Here is a 21,239-nt window from a genome sequence, read left to right as displayed (position 1 = left end):
ATGTTACATTAATAACTGGAAGGTGATTTGTAGTGCAACTTACTTTTCTTCCTCATGTTGTTCTTGTTTAGAAGCCCAACCTGTGCCATCCTTAGGCACAATGTTTATGTTGGGATCATTGCCTTTGTTTTCTGCTTTAAGACTAGGGAGGTTGGCTGGAGGGGGCATTCTCCGCGAAACAGCAACTTTCCCAAGACTTTGTAATCCATGACGAGTTGCAACTATGCAAAAATATAATAATTATAAACTGTTAATGTGCGTCTACGCATCCTTTTTTTCTTGAAAAAAAAATTTCCTGGCAAAATACTATTAAAAATTATATATTTGGACATTGAAAAACTAGGAACAAATTTCTGCCCTCTCATTTACTTGCAAATGATGGAGAAAAATATACCGTATTTTTCACTCCATAAGACGCACCCCCACCACCAAAGGTAGATGGTGCTGGTCCTTTGATGAATAGCAGCCAGGCTGTGGCGGAGGGGTCCTTTTACAGTGCTGAATCCCGCCTCTTCTGTCTTTGCCATTGCCCACCTCTTCTGTCTGTTTTCCACAGTGTAGGAGTCAAAAAGTAGAGTTAGCATATGAGAGGACACCTATCTGTGGTCCTCTCAGGCTCCGCCTGATTTTTTTTCTTGTTTTCCTCCTCTAAACCTAGATACTTCTTATAGTCAGGTGCATCTTTTGAAGTGAAAAATACGGTAACTCTTGGTTTTCAAATTAATATATGGACAAGTGAATATAGCAAGTTAAATATCTGATTATTCTTCTGAGGTCTTATTTTAAAAAATAGTAAACAGTACAAAACATCATTAAAGTTTAATGTTGAGCTATAAGATTTATAGAGAGAGCTTTCCTAAATCAAGTATAAATTAGTTCTATTTTTGTTTATTGCTCTCTTTTAAAGACCAGCAACTATGAAAGGAATTGTGAAATTCTCTTTTTCCCTTCTTTGCTTATGGAGCTTGTATTTACTGTGAATTTGTTCCTAAAGTACACGGGTTTTATTATGGATGTAAACCATTTTTCATTAATATATTCATAACAATGAACAATGTAATAAAATAAAATTTATACAAATCAAACACAAATATTTAAGAGATGACAGATGAAATCCATGGACTCAATGCCAGATTATCAAAAGACAAAGCACACTGGTATTTACATACAATCTTGCCAGAAGGCTTTTTAGAGAGAGTTCTTTTAGTATAATTATTTAAAAATATCTGAATATTAACTATCAAACTGTCAGGCATGTAAATTAATAAAGGTAATTAGGTTGCAAAATTGAAAATTTGAAGTTAAAATGCCTTAAGTGCTGATATTCCTGCACAAAAAGAAACAACAACCAACCAAGACCTAATAAATGGGTAGGAAATGTTCAGTTTTAACAAACATACCTGTAGTTTTCTGTGTTTCCAGAGCCTTTCCTTTATATGTATTGAATAAACTAAGTGTTGCATACTTTGTTTTCCCGTCCTTTGCTTTGGTGCTCTGGCTTGACTTCTCAGACATTTCAGTTCATCGAGTCTGAAATCTCCTTGCTCACCCCCTGAAAAGAAACAATAAACTGACTAGTCAAAACAACCTAAAAAAAAAGACTCATCCAAGCAACAGATGTAATTATCATGAGAATTGGGATATTCAGAATGTAGTGCAGCTGCTCCATAAAAAACTCTGTGGTAGCTTTCCAATATATGAAATAGCACAAAAAATAATGAAATTGTTAAGTGTGTTTCAGAAATCCTGTTAAAAATCTGATTTTAGTAACAGTAAGACAAATATCAAAATTAAAATATATTAAAGAGATGGGATAATCTAAAATGAATGCTACTAATGTGCTCCAAGTAACTTTGTGTGTGACCTCATCTATATTCATGCATACAGAGTAGTTAACATTAAGATTTATACATCAAAGTTCAGCTAATTAAACTCTTTATAGATGTACTCATTTCTTAGACCAGGTATCAAATCTTTGAGGTCAGGGGGTCAACAAGTTATTGTCCACAGCTAAATCTGACCCATCCCCTGCTTTTACGTGATTTGCAGCTAAGAACTGGATGGAAAAGAGAGTAGTAGATCAAGCCTGAGCCTACACCAAGGTCCTGGGGTTAGAAGAGGAACTGAGGATGGGGTTGTCCAGGGTAAGGGTAGTGGCCTTTCAGTAGCCAACAACTGTGGGAGACAGATATAGCCATTTACAAAAAACGTTTGCTGACCAGTGTGCTAGACTATATAAATTCAAAATGTTTCCATGTATGGCTATTGCTATAAAGTGTTTGAGAAGAGATACATTATAGTCTGATCAAACTATAGAAAACAGAAAATAGGTTTTCATTCATACGTTATGTTAATATATCTAACTTAATCTAGACAGTTTAATTAATCTAACCCCAAGCAAATCTTTAAACTTTCTGCACTTGCAAGTTCCCATTCTTCATTGGTGAACAACTTTTAAAACATTTAATTCAGAAGTCAAATTTAACGTAGAAAGACTAGATTTGCATTAAAGTACATTGTGGGGTAATTTGTAAGGGATTGCACCAAATAAACAACCATCAGAACATAGCATAACACTGCCAGATTTAGAAGAGCATTTTATACCGTAAGATATAAGATAAATATGTAAACACATGCAAGGAACAAGTCCCTAGCCCTTCCAAAGAATCACTTATTCAGAGCTCTTCTCAAGTAAGCTTTAAAAAATACTTTTTAAACTCTAGTTGCAACAGCAAGCAAAACATTCAGAAGACTACTGTATCCATACAGTGTATATAAGATTCTAACTAAGCATTAAAATAAAATGCAAATAAATAAAAATATAAAGCTACAACCTTTTTAAATTTCACTGTCTTATATCTTAGGATGGCAAACTGAAATAACACATATAAAATCTACTCTGCTTTTGTAATATAAACAGCATGCTAAACTCCAAATGGAATTTAGGGAAAACAGTGTTAGTATTCCTAAATTTACAGGAATTTGAAAATAGTGTGCTAACAACAAATACTCTATTACAGAACTATGTATTTAGGGATGCAGCTGAAGAAATCCCTTTATTAATTTATATAACAATATTGTTCTTATGTTAACCATCCGCACTGATAGTTCTATTTTTAAAAAAAGGAAAATAAATTATAGCTCAATTATGTAAGAAACAACTATAATTACTGATTTTCATAGGATAAAATCTCTTTTAAAGTGCAAAAGTCTTAAGAAAAACAAATAGCAGTACTAGCAGAATACTTACTAGCAGAATACCTCAAGGCATATTCATACACTGTGATTAAACATTAAATCTTGCTCAATGTGAAACCACAAAAGCCTTGAAAATACTTCTACTTAAATATAAAGTCCATAAAAATGGACTGCTTGTCTAATGTATTAGTCATTATCTGTTGAACATGGATAGCTTCAAAGAGAAACAAATTCTTTATATTACAGCAGCATTGTCTATTGGACTAGTGCAGTGATGGCGAACCTATGGCACGCATGCCACAAGTCACTTCCGGTTTGCTCGGAGGATGGTTTTAAGTGTTCCGAAGGCTTCAGGGACCGTCCGGAGGCTTCCCTGACGCCTTCGGAGCGCTTAAAACGACCCTCCGAGCAAACCGGAAGTCACTTCCGGTTTGCTCGGAGGATCCTTTTGAGCGCTCCGAAGGCTTCAGGGACCGTCACTTCCAGAGTAGACTTTCTTGATTTTTTCCTTCAAAACATTCTTACCCAAGACGTTTCTTCAGTTCTGATTGAATGGTGAGGAATGAAAGGATTTATACTCTTTGCAGTAACCTGCTTACTTGAGGGTTTAACTACATCAGAGCCACTTGAATCAGAATGCAAATAGGCGTGGAACCTTCTTGGGGTTGCTGAAAGGACAGAAACAGGAGAGAGGTGTCATATCCCTCCCCCTCTGTTGAGAGAAGGCTATTCAGTTTTATCATAGATGGCCTCTTTGACTCTACTTTCAAACCAGTGTTCCTCTGTCCAGAATGTGAACTTTGCTGTCTTCAAGAGTTTTTCAGATGCAAATGGGCTGCTGAATGCTGTCCTGATTGGTTTGTTTTCCTGTGTTGTGCCATGAGCTTGTGAAGTGGTTGTTCACTTTTTTGTCTAGTATGGAGGAATTCCTGCTTGAACTTTTTCTGGATTTGATGGAGCTCAGTTGGCATAGTCACAGGTTCTGAGGGCTTCCTTGACGATTATTTTTCTTTACCCTCTCTGCTAGTAGGAAAAGCTTCAGCCAGGTGGTAGAGCATTGTGATCATGTTTGTGCTCTAGCGGGCAGTAAGAATCAAAATGTATAATCAAAATACTGATCTTGGTGTGTGGGTTTTCTGTATACTTTTATGTTGACGCTTCTGTCTCTTTAATAAGTGTACTGCACAGTCCAGGAAAGCCAGATTATTGCAGTACACATTGTGGATTCTAAACTTAATATATGTCATTGTTTTAAAGATTTCATATTTTTATAATTATTTGAATATGTGAGTGCTTCCAATCATCATTATTCACTAACATACTAGTTATTTTCCTCTTCCCAAGCATTTGAGCTGTTAAAACATCACTTCTATTACCTTCTTACTTTGTTGCCAAAATATGAAAACCCAAATCTTCAAGGGATTGAAATATCACTTTTAAAACAAAGCATAGAATTAGCTAATACAGTACAAAACTTGATTAAAACTAACTTAATTTGGGAAAAGAGCCTACTATTTTTGTGCAGGCATCATTGCTTTAAACTACAAAGGATAAATGTAGGTGTTATGGCTTCAAAAACATTTCAAGTCTATATATAAAGGTACTTTAATCCACATAATGTGACTTGACAAGGCACTTTTAAAGAGGGACGAAGTATCAGGAATTGTTTTTAAAAGAGAATTAATTGCCGGGGTGAGGGGGAAGCAAAAATAGTGATATTTTTTCATTAAAAAAATAAATGAAAGTCAAGATATTAAAAATATATATATTATAATCTACTATCAGGAATAATCTAAATGCTGCAAGGCTAAGTGGCATAAAGATGAGGCGTTAAGGAAAAAAACTCCTAGCATATATCACATTGGAACTGTTCACATTTAACTCTTAACTTTTCAACAGAGAATTTATTCAAGTTAGAGCTTGCATTTTTATATCCTAGATAAGGTCATTACAGGAAGTAATAAAATATTGTTATGTGCAAGAGTGAATAAATGAAGGCTTCTTTAATATAATCTATCCACTCCATGTGGAAGGTGAACACAATTTCAACTTAATTATACCAAATTATGTCCTCACTATACATTAAATTGTAAAATTGGTGTGTTGCTAGATTACTTCCAACTTTTTGAGGTTTACAATTACTTATCACGTAGGCTTGAACAGTTACCAACTTGGAAGTCTTGAAGCAAGTTTTTGCAATCTAGGTTTATGATTAACTGAGTTGTGAGAACATTGTCTTAAAATAATAACATGTATCTCTGTAATCAAGGTAACAATCATATAATTATAATCTTTTATTCATATCATTTTTACTCAGGGGTCATCCATCTATTAGTATTAAGAGTCCCAATTTTCTGTTATATAAATGAGCCTTTCATTTGGAATACTTCTTACATCATTCTGGTTCACTTTGATCAACTTTATCCAAACTGAATGTGATTCTTTCAATCTAGATCAGAATATGATTTGCAATCTTACCTTGCTGATTCAGATTTAGCAAAAAAGAGGAACTAACTAAGTATTCAGGACAAAAGAACCAGATACAAGACCTGTTAATATAATATAAAGTTTAGTTTGTAGTCATGACTTCAACCAACATACAGGCTTGATTAACTGTTTTAGCAGCAAACTACATAGAAAAGGCAGCAGAGATCATATATACTGCATTCAGACAACTGATATTCAAAAATATTCACACAACAAAGCTGCTAAGAAAAGGAAATGAGAAAAGAATGTAATGTGCTAAAAAAATATTGAGAATCTTCTACCTCAGGTTTTCTAATACTGCCATTTTTATTATTAGAATGACCATTCCTTCTTGTGGTTTTCTTCTTTACCTTTGAACTAGAAAATGAGTATGGATGCTCTGAGCCTTTCCCCCCCAAAATCACCCCAAGATAGAAGAGATTGCTTTGAACATTTCATTGTTCCAAAAAATACATCCTTAAGATTTATTTACAATTTTTGTAATCTTGGAGAACTCTAGACTGCATATTACAGTACACAAAGTAAAAATACATAATAAAACCAAAAGTTAAATGTGGCAGATGAATACCGACTCAAGTTTTGCTGAAACAACAGAGTCTTGCTTATTTATGGAACAGTAATAAAAAAGTGGCTATGCATACTTCTGGGATGGATAATGCTCCATTAAGTGTAGGCTACCACAGAAAAAATATGGTGCCTAGCCCATACCTCATGTAACAGAGCTCTCAATGACCAAACTAGTCAAATGATAATGTAAGGGTGAAAAATTGAACTAGTTTACCTTGGTATGACTGTGGCTAGGACAACAGTTTTAAAAAGCTGGGATCTTATATAATAAAGCAACTGTCTTCATATGAGTGATTCTTAATCATCAAGGTTTCAAAGATGCTTTTTTCAGTTAGATTTGAAAAAGCTTCTTGGAGGAGAAGCGAAGTTTTCAAAATAAAAAAACCCCAAGAACTCCAGTTGCTTTCTTTTAAAAAAAGAACTGTAGGATAACATTTTGCCTCCTATACTTTTTTGGTATCACACAGAGTGAGACTTAAACTTCCAAATGGTATGCAAGAGTGAGAGGAAGAGGAGAGGAAGAGCTGCAGATTAGACAATTGTTATGCAAAAGGTATCTCAGCACACAAAAAAGAAAAAGGATGTGGGAAGCATTTTGGAAAGATCTCTCCTTGGTTTTCTGGAGAGTAAAAGAAAAGGAGAAGAGAAATGCTTTCAGATGTAAGATGTTATTGCAAACTTACAATAAAGATGTTAAAATACATGGTTTATGCTTGTCTGGGCTACCTTAAAGGGCTGATAACCAGTTTTACACATTCATCCATTCTGTAGCAGTCATCAGTAATCTCCAAGGATTCATATCATAAAACTACCCAAAGGCTGAGAAAAACCACAGGAAAAATAAAACATTAAAGACATTGGAAGGTATTTCAACTGGAAAATAACTCTATACTTTTCCAGAAAAAAAAATCATCTCATGATGATCTCCACATCCAGATGATCAGCAAGGAGTATCTTATTTTTCAATCACACACTATTTGATAACTGAACTGTTAGTTTCTGATTGCTCTTTAACACACAATTATCCTTCCTGCCAGTTCATTGAGAGCAAATTCGCCTGATCTGAATGGGTTGTTTTATTAGATTTTAATCCCGTCTTTATTACTTTCTAAAACTCAAGAAAGCGAACATATATAATATTCTTTCCTGCTATTTTTCCCGTCAGCAACCCTCTATTACAAGCTCAAGACCTTAACATTTTATCCTTTTCCTCACCATGAAGAAATTACTTTCAAAATTAACACAAGTACAGGAACAGCAGCCTTGAGCAATCTTAGGCCAGGCTTAGTCACATAAATTACTCATGTTCCCCAGAAGGAACAAATCTGAAAGGAGAGAAATGCAGGAAGAGGAATGGAAGGTGAGAATAAAGAGAGTAATCGAGGCTTTTGGAGAATTTGGATTGGGAAAAATTAAATTAGGAAACGACGCCGGAACCCTAAAGACGAAAAACCGGATGTTGAAAAAAAAAGAGGGGGGGGAAAATCTCCGATTCCTGCGGTCTTCTCTGCCCCCCACCCCCACCTCCCCCCCCCCAAATTTCCTTTTGTCCTGAGTTAGGAGTAAAAGAGGCAGCTCAAGGCGCGGGTCTTCCCCCAGCTCATCCCTAGCTTAGACCCAAAGACTCAGGGGAGAAAAGGCGCAGGAAAAGGACGATGCTCTCCCTGCGAGGGCGCCCGGCTCCAGTCCGGGGCTCGCCGCGGGCCACCCGATTCTCTCCGGCGGGAGATTCCGCCCTTCCTAGAGCCTTTTAAGGATCGCCGCCACCGTATTCCCGTCCCCGCGGTCATCCTCCCCCTCGCCCCCTGCTATTTGCCGGAGAACGCCGCCTCGAGATCCCACTTACCGAGGCCGAAGCGACCGCCCGAGCTGCTTTCACACAGAGCGGGCCAAAATGGCGGGCGAATAGCCAAACCGGCGGCGCCTAACAGCGTCTGACTTCAGCACGCACGTAGTGCTGGCGACCCACGTGACTGAGCGACTGTGCCGGTGGTGGCGCCAGTCTCTTCGGAGGGCAAGCGTTGGCGCCCCCTACAGGAGCCGCGGAAAAAGCAACGTGCGCCTCCGAACGTCACTCTGCAAAGAGGGAGAAAAGTTTCCTCCACGCTGAATTGTGCAGGCATAACCATAGAGAAAATTCAAGATCCTCTGCAGCTTGTTTGTGATGATTATATAGCGATGTATCCTAAATGGGCTAACAATCCTGTTTATTTCCGATGCTTTTTATCACGCTCAACTAAACGTATTTACATCAACTTTCTCACAGTACTTTGCTCCATGCATCTCATAGTTGTCATAATCCACAAAATCAAAGTGAAGATAAATTTATCAAAACTCTGTATCACAGAGTTGTTTTGATATTTGTATAATAGACTAACAGGACAGAGTTATCTGGCAGGTTTTTGGCCTCTGGTCCTCCATCTGGCAGGCATAACCTTAAAAACAAATATTGGCTGGCTTTTTGAGTCTCTTGCAGTTTTTGGGGGGCTGTTTGCACAACTGGTCATTTAAACGTTCCTCTATTGTCAACGATCCAGCGACAGGCATTCTTTATTTTCTAGAGGTCTTGGGGCTGAAACAATCTCAAACTTTAAATGGGCAAGATGCCTGGCTTCCTAGCCTGGAGCCCAGAATGGCATGCAAGATGCCTCAAGAGCCACTTTTGGTAAACAGAATTTGTAGTGTGGGGTGAACCAAATGCAGGGTTAAGGGGATGGTGCTAATGCTCATGCCTGAAAACTGTGTGAGGCCTATGTGGAGGTCCAGGTTTGCCAGAATTGGGTTACTTGGGAATGGACCTAAGAGCACAATGCAGAGAGCGCAAGGGAATGAGCCTGAACTTGCAAATTGCTGGAAATAAAACATGCAGCATCACAATCAGTTTAATTGCATAGTAAAGCTATTCTATTAACTCACAAACTTTATATTCTCAATCAATAGTATATCCAGAAGTGGAACATGCCACCAATATTCAGTAACCCAAGATGAGCAAATACTATAAAAGCAATTACAACACATTTGTAAACAAATGCAGTATATTGAATGCCAAAGCCTCCTCCCACTCTGATTTTGTAATTTCCTCTTTTCCTGCAAATTATTCAGTTTGTAGTGTTGAAAGAAATGTCCATCTGGGTTCAGCTCCAAGTGGGGAAAAAGACACTGGAGACATGGATGCTGCTTGGAAAGATGGTTTTAATGGTGGACAGGATCACATGGCTTGAGTCCTGAACAGAAAAGGTGATCACATGCTTCAATGTTGGTGGAGAAGAAGAGAAGGGGGACCTGAGATGCTGAGTCCCTGGTTTTATGCCCTCTCTGGCCTTTGATCTTGAGCTTGTGTAATGATTGGTTGTCAGACTCCCATGGGGCCATGCAGGGGCAACTCTCCAGGCTGAGTTTTGAGTCCAAGTTTGAGTTTCCAAATGCCATGTGGTGAATGGGGTAAAGGGCGAATACTATCATGCCTTAATCCCATCACTCTGGAGCTGAAGGGGAGAACTCTTTATTATGTAGAATAGACTGGCTTGGGCATTTTAATGGCCTATTAAGGAAAGTGGGGGCTATTAAGAGTGAGTGTTTCCTGCGTTAAACACATGTTTCTCTATTCTGCCTTTTCAATATTTCTGTTGGAAGACAAAGGTTTCCTGGTTCGTTCCCAGCCGGGAGTCACCACCGACGCTTAAAGAAAGTTTCGTGAAGACAGCCGCCTGGAAGTTATGAGTTTTATTGAAGAAAAAGGAACAGGAAGGATGAGATGCAGCTCTATCATTCCCGGGTCTGCAGCACCATATACAGTTTGGTTTTTCCTTATATACAGTTTTTCTTGCCCCTGGCTATTGTGTAAACTTCAGTGAGAATAAAGTTCTTTTATTCTGGATGATTGTTCTGATCTTGATTCTCTTGTCTTTGGGTTTCGTTTGTCCGGTATCTCGCCCTTGGGCTAATCCTATCATCAAACCTGAGGAGGGTGTTTTTCTGTTTGGGCGCTTATACAAAGATGTCTGTTTTATGTAAATGGTCATGGTGTTCGTGTTATCTTGGAATTTGTTTTTTGTGTTTTGTTATCATTGCCAGATTCGGGGATTTCCCAACTCTATTACCCTTTTCCTAATCCCATTATCTTATTTCTTTTGTGACCAAGTGTAACCTCTTCCTGGCTACTGTGTGTGGTCTTTCTCTGGCTATGGCCCCTGGCTATGTGTTCATTAATTCGTTCCTGTGCATGCTCTCTGGGTTATTTCCGTTACCTTACTACATTTCCTAGGATATTTCATTTTGGGGGGGGGGGGGGAGTGCTAACTTCCTACAGTAGAAAGGTCCCCCTCCCTATAATAAAATATTACTTATTCTTAATATTAAAAAGAGGCCGAATAGAATATTTCCTCTGAAGGAGAAGAGGAAAAACATCTTCTTAAACAGAGAAAGCAGCCCCAGTTTTCCTGCTATAAGAAAACAGCCTAAAGCAGAAACCTGAAGAGGCTAGGAATTTTGTATCCATTCAGAAAGACTGGGCCACTGGGCCACTGTTCATAAGCAAATAGAGCCAGAAACTCCAAATAAGATACATAATAGGCAAGGAGCCAGAGTTGACAAGATTAGTTTAGGCAAACAAAAGACCTAGGATTTGCATTTCCCCTTTTTATTTTTATTTATTTATTTATTTATTTTAGTTTGTCAAATATGTTAAAGATAACATGTATAAGTATAAACATAAATATGAGCACAGTAAATGGGTACGAATAAATGGAGACACTAGGACAGGGATGGTAGGCACACTGGTGCGCTTATGCACGCCCCTTACAGACCTTTTAGGAATGGGGTGAGGTCAACAGACAGTTTAAGCGGTTAGTTATGGGGGTTTGAGGATGTAACAACAGAGTCAGGTAGTGCATGCCAGGCATTGACCACCCTGTTGCTGAAATCTAATTTTTTTCAATCAAGTTTGGAGTGGTTTACACCTTGAGTTTGTATCGATTGTTTGCTCGTGTATTATTGTGGTTGAAGCTGAAGTAGTCATTGACAGGTAGGTCATTGTAGCAGATAATTTTGTGTATAGAGCCAACCATGATCCCATAGGAATCTGGCAACAGCCATTAAAATATTGGACATATTCTTGCACAGGAACAGGCATCTCAATCACAAAGCCCCAAAGAATGTATAAAAGCCTACCTACCTCAAGCCCATTTTGTCAGCTATCCCCAAAACATGCTGCTGTCACTGAAGTTTATGGCTAACAAATAAACTGACACTTTCTTTCCTGCAACCCGCCTCCATTCTATTTCAGCATCTTTCTCTCAGCTTGGAACAGCACTTGATTTTTCTTCCAACAAATTTCTCTTATTTTATTACTATAATCCCTAATTCACCCAAATGCCAGCTTTCCTTAGCCTGCTGCTTTCAGTTACAATTCCCTACATCATATTCTGTCCTATGGCTGAGAAGATGGGAGTTAAACTTCAAACTACTGAAAGGCTCAAGCTTGGGGGAAATTGTTTGGTAATAATACAAATAGCCCTTCCAAAATACAAATTCCAAATATGACATTTGGATGAAAAAAAAAAGTAAATACCATATTTTTCAGTGCATAAGACACCCCTTTTCTCCCCCAAAGAGGGTGAAAATTTGGGTGCGTCTTATACCCCGAATGTAGCCCCCTCCCCCCCGAGGCCAAAAACATGAGGCATGGAGGCAGCAATGGTCTGTGGCAATCCCTGCAGCCTGGACCAGCTGATTGGGGGTATTCCCAGTCCAATCCACCTGCCAATCAGCTGTGCTGAATCAGGCTGCAATAAGTGCTGAAGTTGACCTGGCTGTTCAAAGTTTGCAGCAGCAATCACATTCAGAAAGCACAGTAACTGATTCAGCAAGATTCAAAATAATAATAATATGCAATACATTACCAAAAGCAGGTTTTCCAAGGTAGCAGTAAATACAAGCAAAACACAAGCAGTTTCACTTTCCGTTCTTGGCTAAGCCAGGCTCCTTCCTGTGTCCTTGCTCACATAGCAAATTTCAGAGTCCAAATAGCCCTCATTAGTTTGTTACTTAGTTGCTATGCCTATTCGGTGGCTGACCTTGTTACAATGTGTCAGTTGAATACCATGGATGCTGGTAGGCAGAGGCAGAATTTTTCTTATTATTATTTTCCTCCCAAAAAACTAAGGTGCGTCTTATAATCTAGAACCAGTGACGTGCAGTGAGTTTTATGGCTGGTGAGGCTGATGATGTCATCAAATGATCATCATGAAGGGAGGATTGTGGCAACTTTGATCTTTGCAAGCGTGCAAGCAAAATACCCCATGATCACTGTGGGGACAGCAACTCCTTCCGCTGCACTGTGGAGAAGAGCCACGCTGTGCTCCTCAGCGCTAGCCCCAGATCAGCGCGAGCCGCAGTCCCCTTCCTGTTGGCTCAGGAAGGAGGGGAATGGGTCCACGTGTGCAGGAGGCTCCTCAGTGCCAGCCTCAGATCAATACAATACAATACAATAGTAGAGTTGGAAGGGACCTTGGAGGTCTTCTAGTCCAACCCCCTGCCTAGGCAGGAAACCCTATACCATTTCAGACAAATAGCTATCCAACATCTTCTTAAAGACTTCCAGTGTTGGGGCATTCACAACTTCTAGAGGCAAGCTGTTCCACTGATTAATTGTTCTAACTGTCAGGAAATTTCTCCTCAGTTCTAAGTTGCTTCTCTCCTTGATTAGTTTCCACCCATTGCTTCTTGTTCTACCCTCAGGTGCCTTGGAGAATAGTTTGATTCCCTCTTCTTTGTGGCAACCCCTGAGATATTGGAACAATGCTATCATGTCTCCCCTAGTCCTTCTTTCTCTTAAGCTAAACATACCCAGTTCCTGCAACCGTACTTCATATGTTTTAGTCTCCAGTCCCCAAATCATCTTTGTTGCTCTTCTCTGCACTCTTTCTAGAGTCTCCACATCTTTTTTACATCGTGGCGACCGGAACTGAATGCAGTATTCCAAGTGTGGCCTTACCAAGGCATTATAAAGTGGTATTAGCACTTCACGTGATCTTGATTCTATCCCTCTGTTGATGCAGCCTAGAACTGTGTTGGCTTTTTTGGCAGCTGCTGCACACTGCTGGCTCATATTTAAATGGTTGTCCACTAGGACTCCAAGATCCCTTTCACAGTTACTACTACTGAGCAAGGTATCATCTATACTGTACCTGTGCATTCTGTTTTTGTTGCCTAAATGTAGAACCTTACTCTTTTCACCATTGAATTTCATTTTATTAGATAGTGCCCAATGTTCAAGTTTGTCAAGATCCTTCTGTATCTTAAGCCTATCTTCTGGAGTGTTGGCTATTCCTGCCAGCTTGGTGTCATCTGCAAATTTGATGAATTCCCCATTTATTCCCTCATCCAAATCATTGATGAAGATGTTGAAGAGTACTGGGCCCAAAACAGAGCCTTGGGGTACTCCACTGCATACTTCTCTCCAGGTAGATGCAGTTCCATTGAGGACTACACGTTGAGTGCGGTTGGTCAGCCAGTTACGAATCCATCTGGTGGTGATGCTGTCTAACCCACATTCTTCTACTTTATCTGGTAGTAGGTTATGGTCTACCTTAACAAAAGCCTTACTGAAGTGCAAGTAAACTATATCGACGGCATTCCTCTGGTCCACTAATTTTGTCACATTATCAAAGAATGCAATAAGATTAGTCTGGCATGATCTGTTTTTGACAAATCCATGTTGGCTTTTGGCTATTACTTTGTTTGCTTCTAGGTGTTTGCAAATTCGTTGCTTGATTATTTTTTCCAGAATCTTTCCTGGTATTGAGGTCAGGCTGATAGGTCTGTAGTTTCCTGGATCTAATTTTTTTCCTTTTTTGAAGATGGAAACCACATCAGCTCTTTTCCAGTCCTCTGGTAGTTCCCCAGTGTTCCAGGATCTCTGAAAGATATAATTCAGTGGTTCTGAGATCTCATCTGCTAGTTCCTTCAGAACCCTGGGGTGTAATCCATCCGGTCCTGGTGATTTGAACTTGTCTAGGGTAGACAGGTGCTCACTTACCATTTTCTTCCCTATTTCAATTTGTGTTCCTAATCTGATTTTTGTGGTGCTGCTTTTGATAGGTTGGACTGTTTTATCCCTTTGTGTAAAGACAGATGCAAAACATGAGTTAAATAGTTCTGCTTTCTCCCTGTTGCTTGTCACCTCCTTGCCACTTTCTCCTAGCAATGGACCAATTGTTTCCTTAACTTTTTTCTTGTTTTTAACATGTTGGAAGAAGCTTTTTTTGTTAATTTTTACTTTTGTGGCAAGCCTTTCTTCATTGTGAGCCTTAGCTTTCCTCACTTCATTTTTACAGGCTCAGGCTATTTGCTGATATTCTGCCTTAGTTATGTCCCCCTCCTTCCACTTTTTATACTTAACTTTTTTGTCTTTCAATTTGTCAGATAGTTCTTTTTGCAGCCATGCTGGTTTCTTTTGGGAGCTGTTATTTTTCTTCATTGGTATTGTGCTAGGCTGGGCTTTTGTAATCTCATTTTTCAAAATTTCCCAAACTTCTTGAGTTGTTTTCCCCTTGAGGATTCTCATCCATGGAATTTTCCCCAAGCTCTCTCTAAGTTTATTGAAATTAGCTTTCTTAAAGTCCAAGACTCTAGTTTGACTTTGTTCTACTACTTGTGTTTGGATAATGTTAAATTCCAATATTGCATGGTCACTTGCCCCCAGGGTTCCTATGGCTTCAACACCTTCTATCTCACTCTGTTAGTGAGAATTAAGTCCAATATGGCTGATCCCCTTGTTCCCTTCTCTACCTTTTGGAAAACAAAGTTGTCTGCTAGGTTTGTTAGGAACCTGTTGGATCTTCCACTTGGTGCAGAGTTTGTTTCCCAGTTGATGTCAGGGTAGTTAAAATCTCCCATTACTATTGTGGTGTGCTTCCTACATACAGTTAGCTGACTAGCAAAAAGTTCATCTACTTCCTCTGCTTGGTTGGGTGGCCTGTAATATAGACCTATGGCAATGTCATTTCCCCCACAACCTTTAATATTGACCCAAATGCATTCAAGATAGTTCTCATCATTGTTGTGCTCTATTTCTGTAGAGACATAGTTATTTCTTATATATAGTGCAACTCCACCTCCTCTTTTATTTGGTCTATTTCTTTTAAATAATTTAAATCCTTCTAGCTGAATGTTCCATTTGTCGGTTTCATCCCACCAAGTTTCTGTAATGGCAATAATATCATATCTGCCCTCTTTTACTTGACTTTCTAATTCGCCCTGTTTATTCCTCATACTCTGCGCATTGGTGTATAGACATTTGAGTCCATTTTGATTGACCTTGTGTTTACTGTCTACATAACCTGTGTTATGCCTGACTGCCCCTATTTTCTTGCCACTTGTGTGATTCATGCACATGGTATGGCAATCACTATTAAATGCTTGGTTTTGCTTGACAGCAGGAGTGATAATCTTACCCACACACACATCTATGTTACATGCACTTATAACCCTATGAATTTTAGTTTGCTGGGGACAGAAATGTTCTGTATCTATTAATTCTCTGTCCCCGCTCTTCAGTTTAAATGTTTATTCAGAAAACCTGTGAATTTAATGCCAAGTAACTCAGTCCCTTTCTTGGATGGGTGCAACCCATCTCTTTTGTACAGTTTTTCATTGGACCAGCTACAGGCATCATGACTAATAAAACCAAAGCCTTCCCTTTTCCACCACTCCTTCAGCCAAACATTAAACTCTGCTATACGCTGGCCCTTCCCTTTTTGTTCCTTATATACAGGTAAAACCTCTGAAAATATAAGCCTACAACCTATACTATTGAGTTCATACCCCAAGTTCTGGAAATCATTCTGCACAGAAAGTACATCTTTCTGGGACAGATCATTAGTGCCAAGATGTATAATAGCATCAACGTCACAGTCCTTACTTGCATTCTTGACTATCTTAAGAATACGCCTCTTGTCTCTGCTGGCAGTAGCACCTGGCAGACACCTGACCTCTTTTAAAACCTCCATATCCTCTCCTAAATTTACATCCCTTACGATTGAATCACCAACCAGAAGGTGGCTTCTCTTTTTGTTTACCTCGCTCTTCTTCTGTGACTGATGTGTGATACCTGGTTCCCCATTTCACATTTCCGAAGAAAGTTCTTCGTTTTGGACCACGATCCCCTGCTTATTTGAGTCATCATTATCACAACTACCTTGACCTATCTCTTTAGTGTCCCCATTAAGGTCAGCAAGGGCACTATATCTGTTTTGCTGGGTCACAGCAAAAGCTTTGTGTTTATGGTTCACAGCTCTCAGCCTGCCAGATCCCACGGTTGTCCAGACTGCTCTTCTCCTGCAAGATCTTTGTGGCAGAGGGGGCTGATAGCATGGCATCTCCATAGAGTGGAATGGCTGAAGTAGACATCTAGTTTCTGCTTGGAGATCACAGATTACAGATTCTAGATAGGTAATCTGTCTATGTAGGCTAGTAATTTGTTTACAAAAGATCAGCGTGAGTCGCGGTCCCTTTCCTGTTGGCTCAGGAAGGAGGGGAATGGGACCACGTGTGCAGGAGGCTCCTCAGCGCTAGCCTCAGATCAGCATGAGCCACAGTCCCCTTCCCCTGCACACGCGGTCCCATTCCCCTCCTTCTTGAGCCAACATGAAGGGACCATGGCTCACGCTGATCTGAGGCTAGCGCTGAGGAGCACAGCGTGGCTCTTCTCCGCAGCGCAGCGGAAGGAGTTGCTTTCCCCGCCACCATGATCCTGGGGTATTTTGCTTGCACATGCATGAAAGGGATGAAAGAGAAAAGGGGAGAATTTTTTTTCAGTTTTTTCTTTTCTTTTCATGATGAGAGCGATGAGGTTCTGCCTCCCCTGCCTCCCTTGACTGCACGTCACTGTCTAGAACATCTTATACTCTGAAAAATATCGCACATTGGATGGTTTGGATGGGGTGGGGTGATTTTATTATATTATACTATATTAATTTATTTGATTATTTTTATTATTTTTATTGTTTTTAATTTGCTTTTATATTCTGTAAGCCGTCTTGAGTCGCCATGGGCAAATAGATGGCAATAAACATTCAAATTATAATGATGATGATGATGATGATGATGATGATTGGCAGAAAGAAGTATTGTTCAAATTTGTCATTCAATAACAAATGATCCGAGAAACAAATTTACTGATAAAAATCCCATTAAAAATGAAAAGTAATATAAATCTGTAGATCAGAGACTCTAGAGCAGTGATGGCTAATCTTTTTTGGAACGCGTGCCAAAAGCAAGGGGAGCACAGGGGGGTCATGCACGGGCGTGCCCCCACCCATAATGCTATGCGCGCGACCCCAGCTCCCCCCCCCATTTTTGGTGTGCTTTTTTCGCCCTCCCCAGGCTCCAGAGGTTTTCTAGGAGGTTCCCCTTGAAGGCTCTGGAGGGCGAAAAATGGCCCTACAGCCAAAGCGTCAGTAGGGCAGTTTTTCGCCCCCCGGGGCCTTCAGGGAAGCCTCCTGAAGTTTCTGGAGGGCAAAAAATGTCCCTACAAGCAAACCGGAAGTCCATTCCCAAACTTCCCGTTTGTCCATAAGGCCAGTTTTTCGCTCTACAGAGGCTTCAAGGAAGCCTCTGCTGACAGGGCAACACCTCACGTGCCCCAGCAAATGGCTCCGTGTGCCACCTGTGGCATGCATATCATAGGTTCACCATCACAGCCCTAGAGGGTTTTTTTGAATTATAAGTAAAACAACAGTGTAAGTACAAAAATTAAAATACAAGATTTTGCCAAAGCCACTTCATTGTTAATTTTAGGAAATTGTGGTACTGCCAATTTTGAAAAACTTTCCCCTAAAATGTTCCTTCCATCTAATCCTGATGCCTCTATACTATGTTTCCCCTGTGCTTATAGCAGGAAGGAGTTTTGCTTCTGTGTTATATAAAAACCAGAACATATTAGCCAATTTTAAAAATCAAATCATAGCTATACATACGAAATAGAAGGAATCATCGTTCTAAATACGGTAAGATAAAGTGCATGGTTAAGTATTATATTTATTAAAACTGTATTATTATAAACATATTTTTTGAAAAAAATAAAGGACAAATGTGAAAAAGGGACAAATCTGAAAGATTCATGGCATAAAATATATAGTTGCTTAAAACTTTGCTTTGCAAAGAAAATTCAAGAGCAAAATCAAGAAAAACTTCACAAAATGCACATAGCACATTCCCAAAACATCTTAACTCAAATAGTATAGGTGAATTTATTTTAAAAGGATAATTCCATTTCCATATTTGTCAGGTACTTGGTGTTCTCTGATTGGGCTATTATTCACTGCTTAATTGTTGCTCTGGAATTAATCCTGGTGTTAATCTCTTATTATCTGGGTGTTTGTTGCTGGGGAGGAGGTGTTTTTGTCTTTTTGTTTCCTTGTTGATTGTCACTTTTGAATGGTGCATAGATGTATATCTATGTACCTATTGATGGCTGATTTGTCTGAGTGCCAAGCTTTCAGAAATTCTCTAGTTTCTCTAGATTTGGTTTGGTCCAGGATTCTCAGTTGAAACTATGGTTAAACTTGTCCATGTGTTGTGCAATTAATTAGTTTTCATCATGTCCTCTGACTGCTAGTTGGTGTTCATTAATGTGCTCTGTTGGTCTTTGCCTGTTTATCCTACATAGTGGCTGTTACAGTCCTTACACTACGTGTTGTAGATGATTCCTGTTTTTGTGTGTGTGTGTGGTTGCTGGGTCTTTTGATTTACTTAAGATGTTTTGGAAGAGTTTAGTTGGTTTGCGTGCTACAGTGATGCTATGTGGTTGTTGTAGTCTGTTGGTTGTTACCAAGGTATCTATTTTATTGGAAGTTTTTGTATAGACGATTTGTTTTCATTTTCCTGGTGTTCAGGGTTGTTGCAGTGTTTGTGTTTGTCTTACACAGCTTCTCTTATGGAAGGTTGGCTTGTGACATTGGTATTGGAGCACTTGGTTAGTGTGGGTGGTTTTACAATAGATTTAAATTTTTTTTTGCCACCATTACCTCTTCTGACATAAATTGTCCTACCCGACTCTCAATCTTATGTTGCCTCAATAAAAACTAGTGTGCACCGTCCAAACTTTACAGTTTTAATGTGGGACAAGTGAAGGAAATTGGAGAATTCCCCAGCTTAATTTCCCCTTTGATGAAACATCAGCTATCCATGAGGAAGTACTATCAATCATGTTTGTCAGGCTTTTTGGCAAGCCAGACTAGAAATAGATAAGGGGACATTCAAGGACAAGACAGCTTTTAACAAGTAGATTTAGTGAAGAAAAGACAACAACTTTCATTATAAAACAATTTTAGTAACTGCTACCTATCAGATGCAAGCCCTAATTATATTGAAATAGAGGTACACATTCTTGTTCTCCTTTCTTTTGCCTGCATAGTGGAATGGGCTTGAAACTTGTTTTGGTAATCTACTAGTATGGTTTCAGGAGGTTTCCTTGTCTCCTAACTCTACATCTGTGGCACGGTGGAGCAAGTGTAGGAGGATGCTTTGAATGGTGACTTTGGTACATGTTAAGTTACCCAGCTAGAAGGCTGAGGTACTTCATTTCTCTAGGCCTGAGACTTCTCAGCCAGGCTAATTTTGGATACAGGGTTACCACACTTTAAAGAGATTGCTAGACAAGTGTTTAGAAATAATCTGGATATCAGATCCCTATGCTTCACCTATTAGTTGAGCTAACAGGCATACAGGCAGAACACGTGGTGAAGCAGGAGGGAGGAATCAATAATGGACAAACTCTTTGAGTTGTGCTTCAAAGAAATGATAGTACTTGCAACAAGAGGCCATTTCTGGCACTAGCTGAAACTAGCCTATGGAGGAGGCAAAATCACCAGATCAAAACAGACTTCCATACAAAACCCCTTGTGGACAGAAGAAGTGCAAAGTGTATAATATACCCATTGGTGAGCCAAACCACTAAAATAAAGCTGGGGAAACCCAGCACTTTTCTTATTTAAATCAACTTTTAAATTTAAATGCAACACAGGACATTAAAAACAAACACAAATGTGCTAATCATGTGCATATTAGGCATCCACGGAAGCCTTGAAAAGTGACTTGAAAGCCCCAATCAGGCATTGCGTGAGCATATGCTTTTGTAGAAGCCAAGTGTCCAGCCAAATTGGTCATAGGGAGCAAGTCCCAGCAACTAGGGGGGAAAGCTGCCTGCTCACAGCAGCCTAAGGGAACTACTCAGAGTTTGCAAATTCCACTCCCTGGCTGTATTGCTGTCCACTTCATTTAACTTCCTAGAGCATGTCAACAGCAAAGACTGTCTAGGGAAAAAGAAAATCAATACTTTAAAACCAGAACAGAGTTCGATGCTGCCTTTGCAGAGAATTGGGGATGACATATAACATTGTTACTGAGATAAATTCCTGTTGGGGTTGGGAGGACATGAGATTATTTTTAGACCAATATTATTTTAGTCAGTCAGCAGCAACTCAAGGTCTCCAAAAGCTTTAAAGCAGGGGTGTCAAAGGCTCGGGGGCCACATCCGGCCTGCGGCGTGCTTAGATCTGGCTGCCCTGGAAACAGCGAAGGACCGCCCCGCAGTGCCTCTGCCAGTTAAATCGGAGCTCGGGAGGGTTGCAAGAGGCCATTGCAGCCGGTAATAGAGCTTGTGAGGGCTGCGTGCGGTTCTCCCGAGCTTTGTTTTTTCTGGCAGAGGGTTGCAGGAGGCCTTTGTAGCCAGAAACAGAGCTTGCGAGGGCCTCACATGGTCCTCCCGAGCTCCGTTTTCACCGACAGAGGGTTGCAGCAGACCGTCACAGCCGGAAATGGAGCTCGGGACCCCGTTTTCATTGGCAGGTCGCTCGGGCCACCCCTGACACAAGTGATGTTGAGCTGTCCACATCCACCATGGCCACACACACTCCTCAAGGACAAATACAACCCTGATGACACCCCTGCTTTAAAGGTTTAATTGCCCCTTTTAAAAATGGGAA

At 39.8% G+C, this 21,239-nt stretch overlaps 1 protein-coding gene across 7 annotated transcripts in view; it reads right to left on the bottom strand.

The window, feature by feature from the left end:
* The window catches only part of PRRC2C (proline rich coiled-coil 2C), an 81,311-nt gene extending 73,079 nt beyond the window's left edge, over positions 1-8,232 (bottom strand). For all 7 annotated transcript variants that reach the window (XM_081948225.1, XM_081948230.1, XM_081948226.1 and 4 more), the window contains exons 1-3: positions 8,099-8,232; positions 1,401-1,552; positions 44-221 (exon numbers count right to left, since the gene is read on the bottom strand). In XM_081948225.1, coding sequence (XP_081804351.1) covers positions 44-221; positions 1,401-1,515 — 293 coding nt within the window. In that variant the 5' untranslated portion in view covers positions 1,516-1,552; positions 8,099-8,232. The remainder of the gene's footprint in view (positions 1-43; positions 222-1,400; positions 1,553-8,098) is intronic.
* Between the last annotated feature and the right edge of the window lie 13,007 nt (positions 8,233-21,239).

Source organism: Natrix helvetica (assembly GCF_964273705.1).
Source record: "Natrix helvetica genome assembly, chromosome: 3".
In the NCBI taxonomy this organism is placed as follows: domain Eukaryota; kingdom Metazoa; phylum Chordata; class Lepidosauria; order Squamata; family Natricidae; genus Natrix; species Natrix helvetica.
The sequence above is the reverse complement of the archived record's forward strand: the minus strand, read 5'-3'. Positions and strand labels throughout refer to the sequence as shown.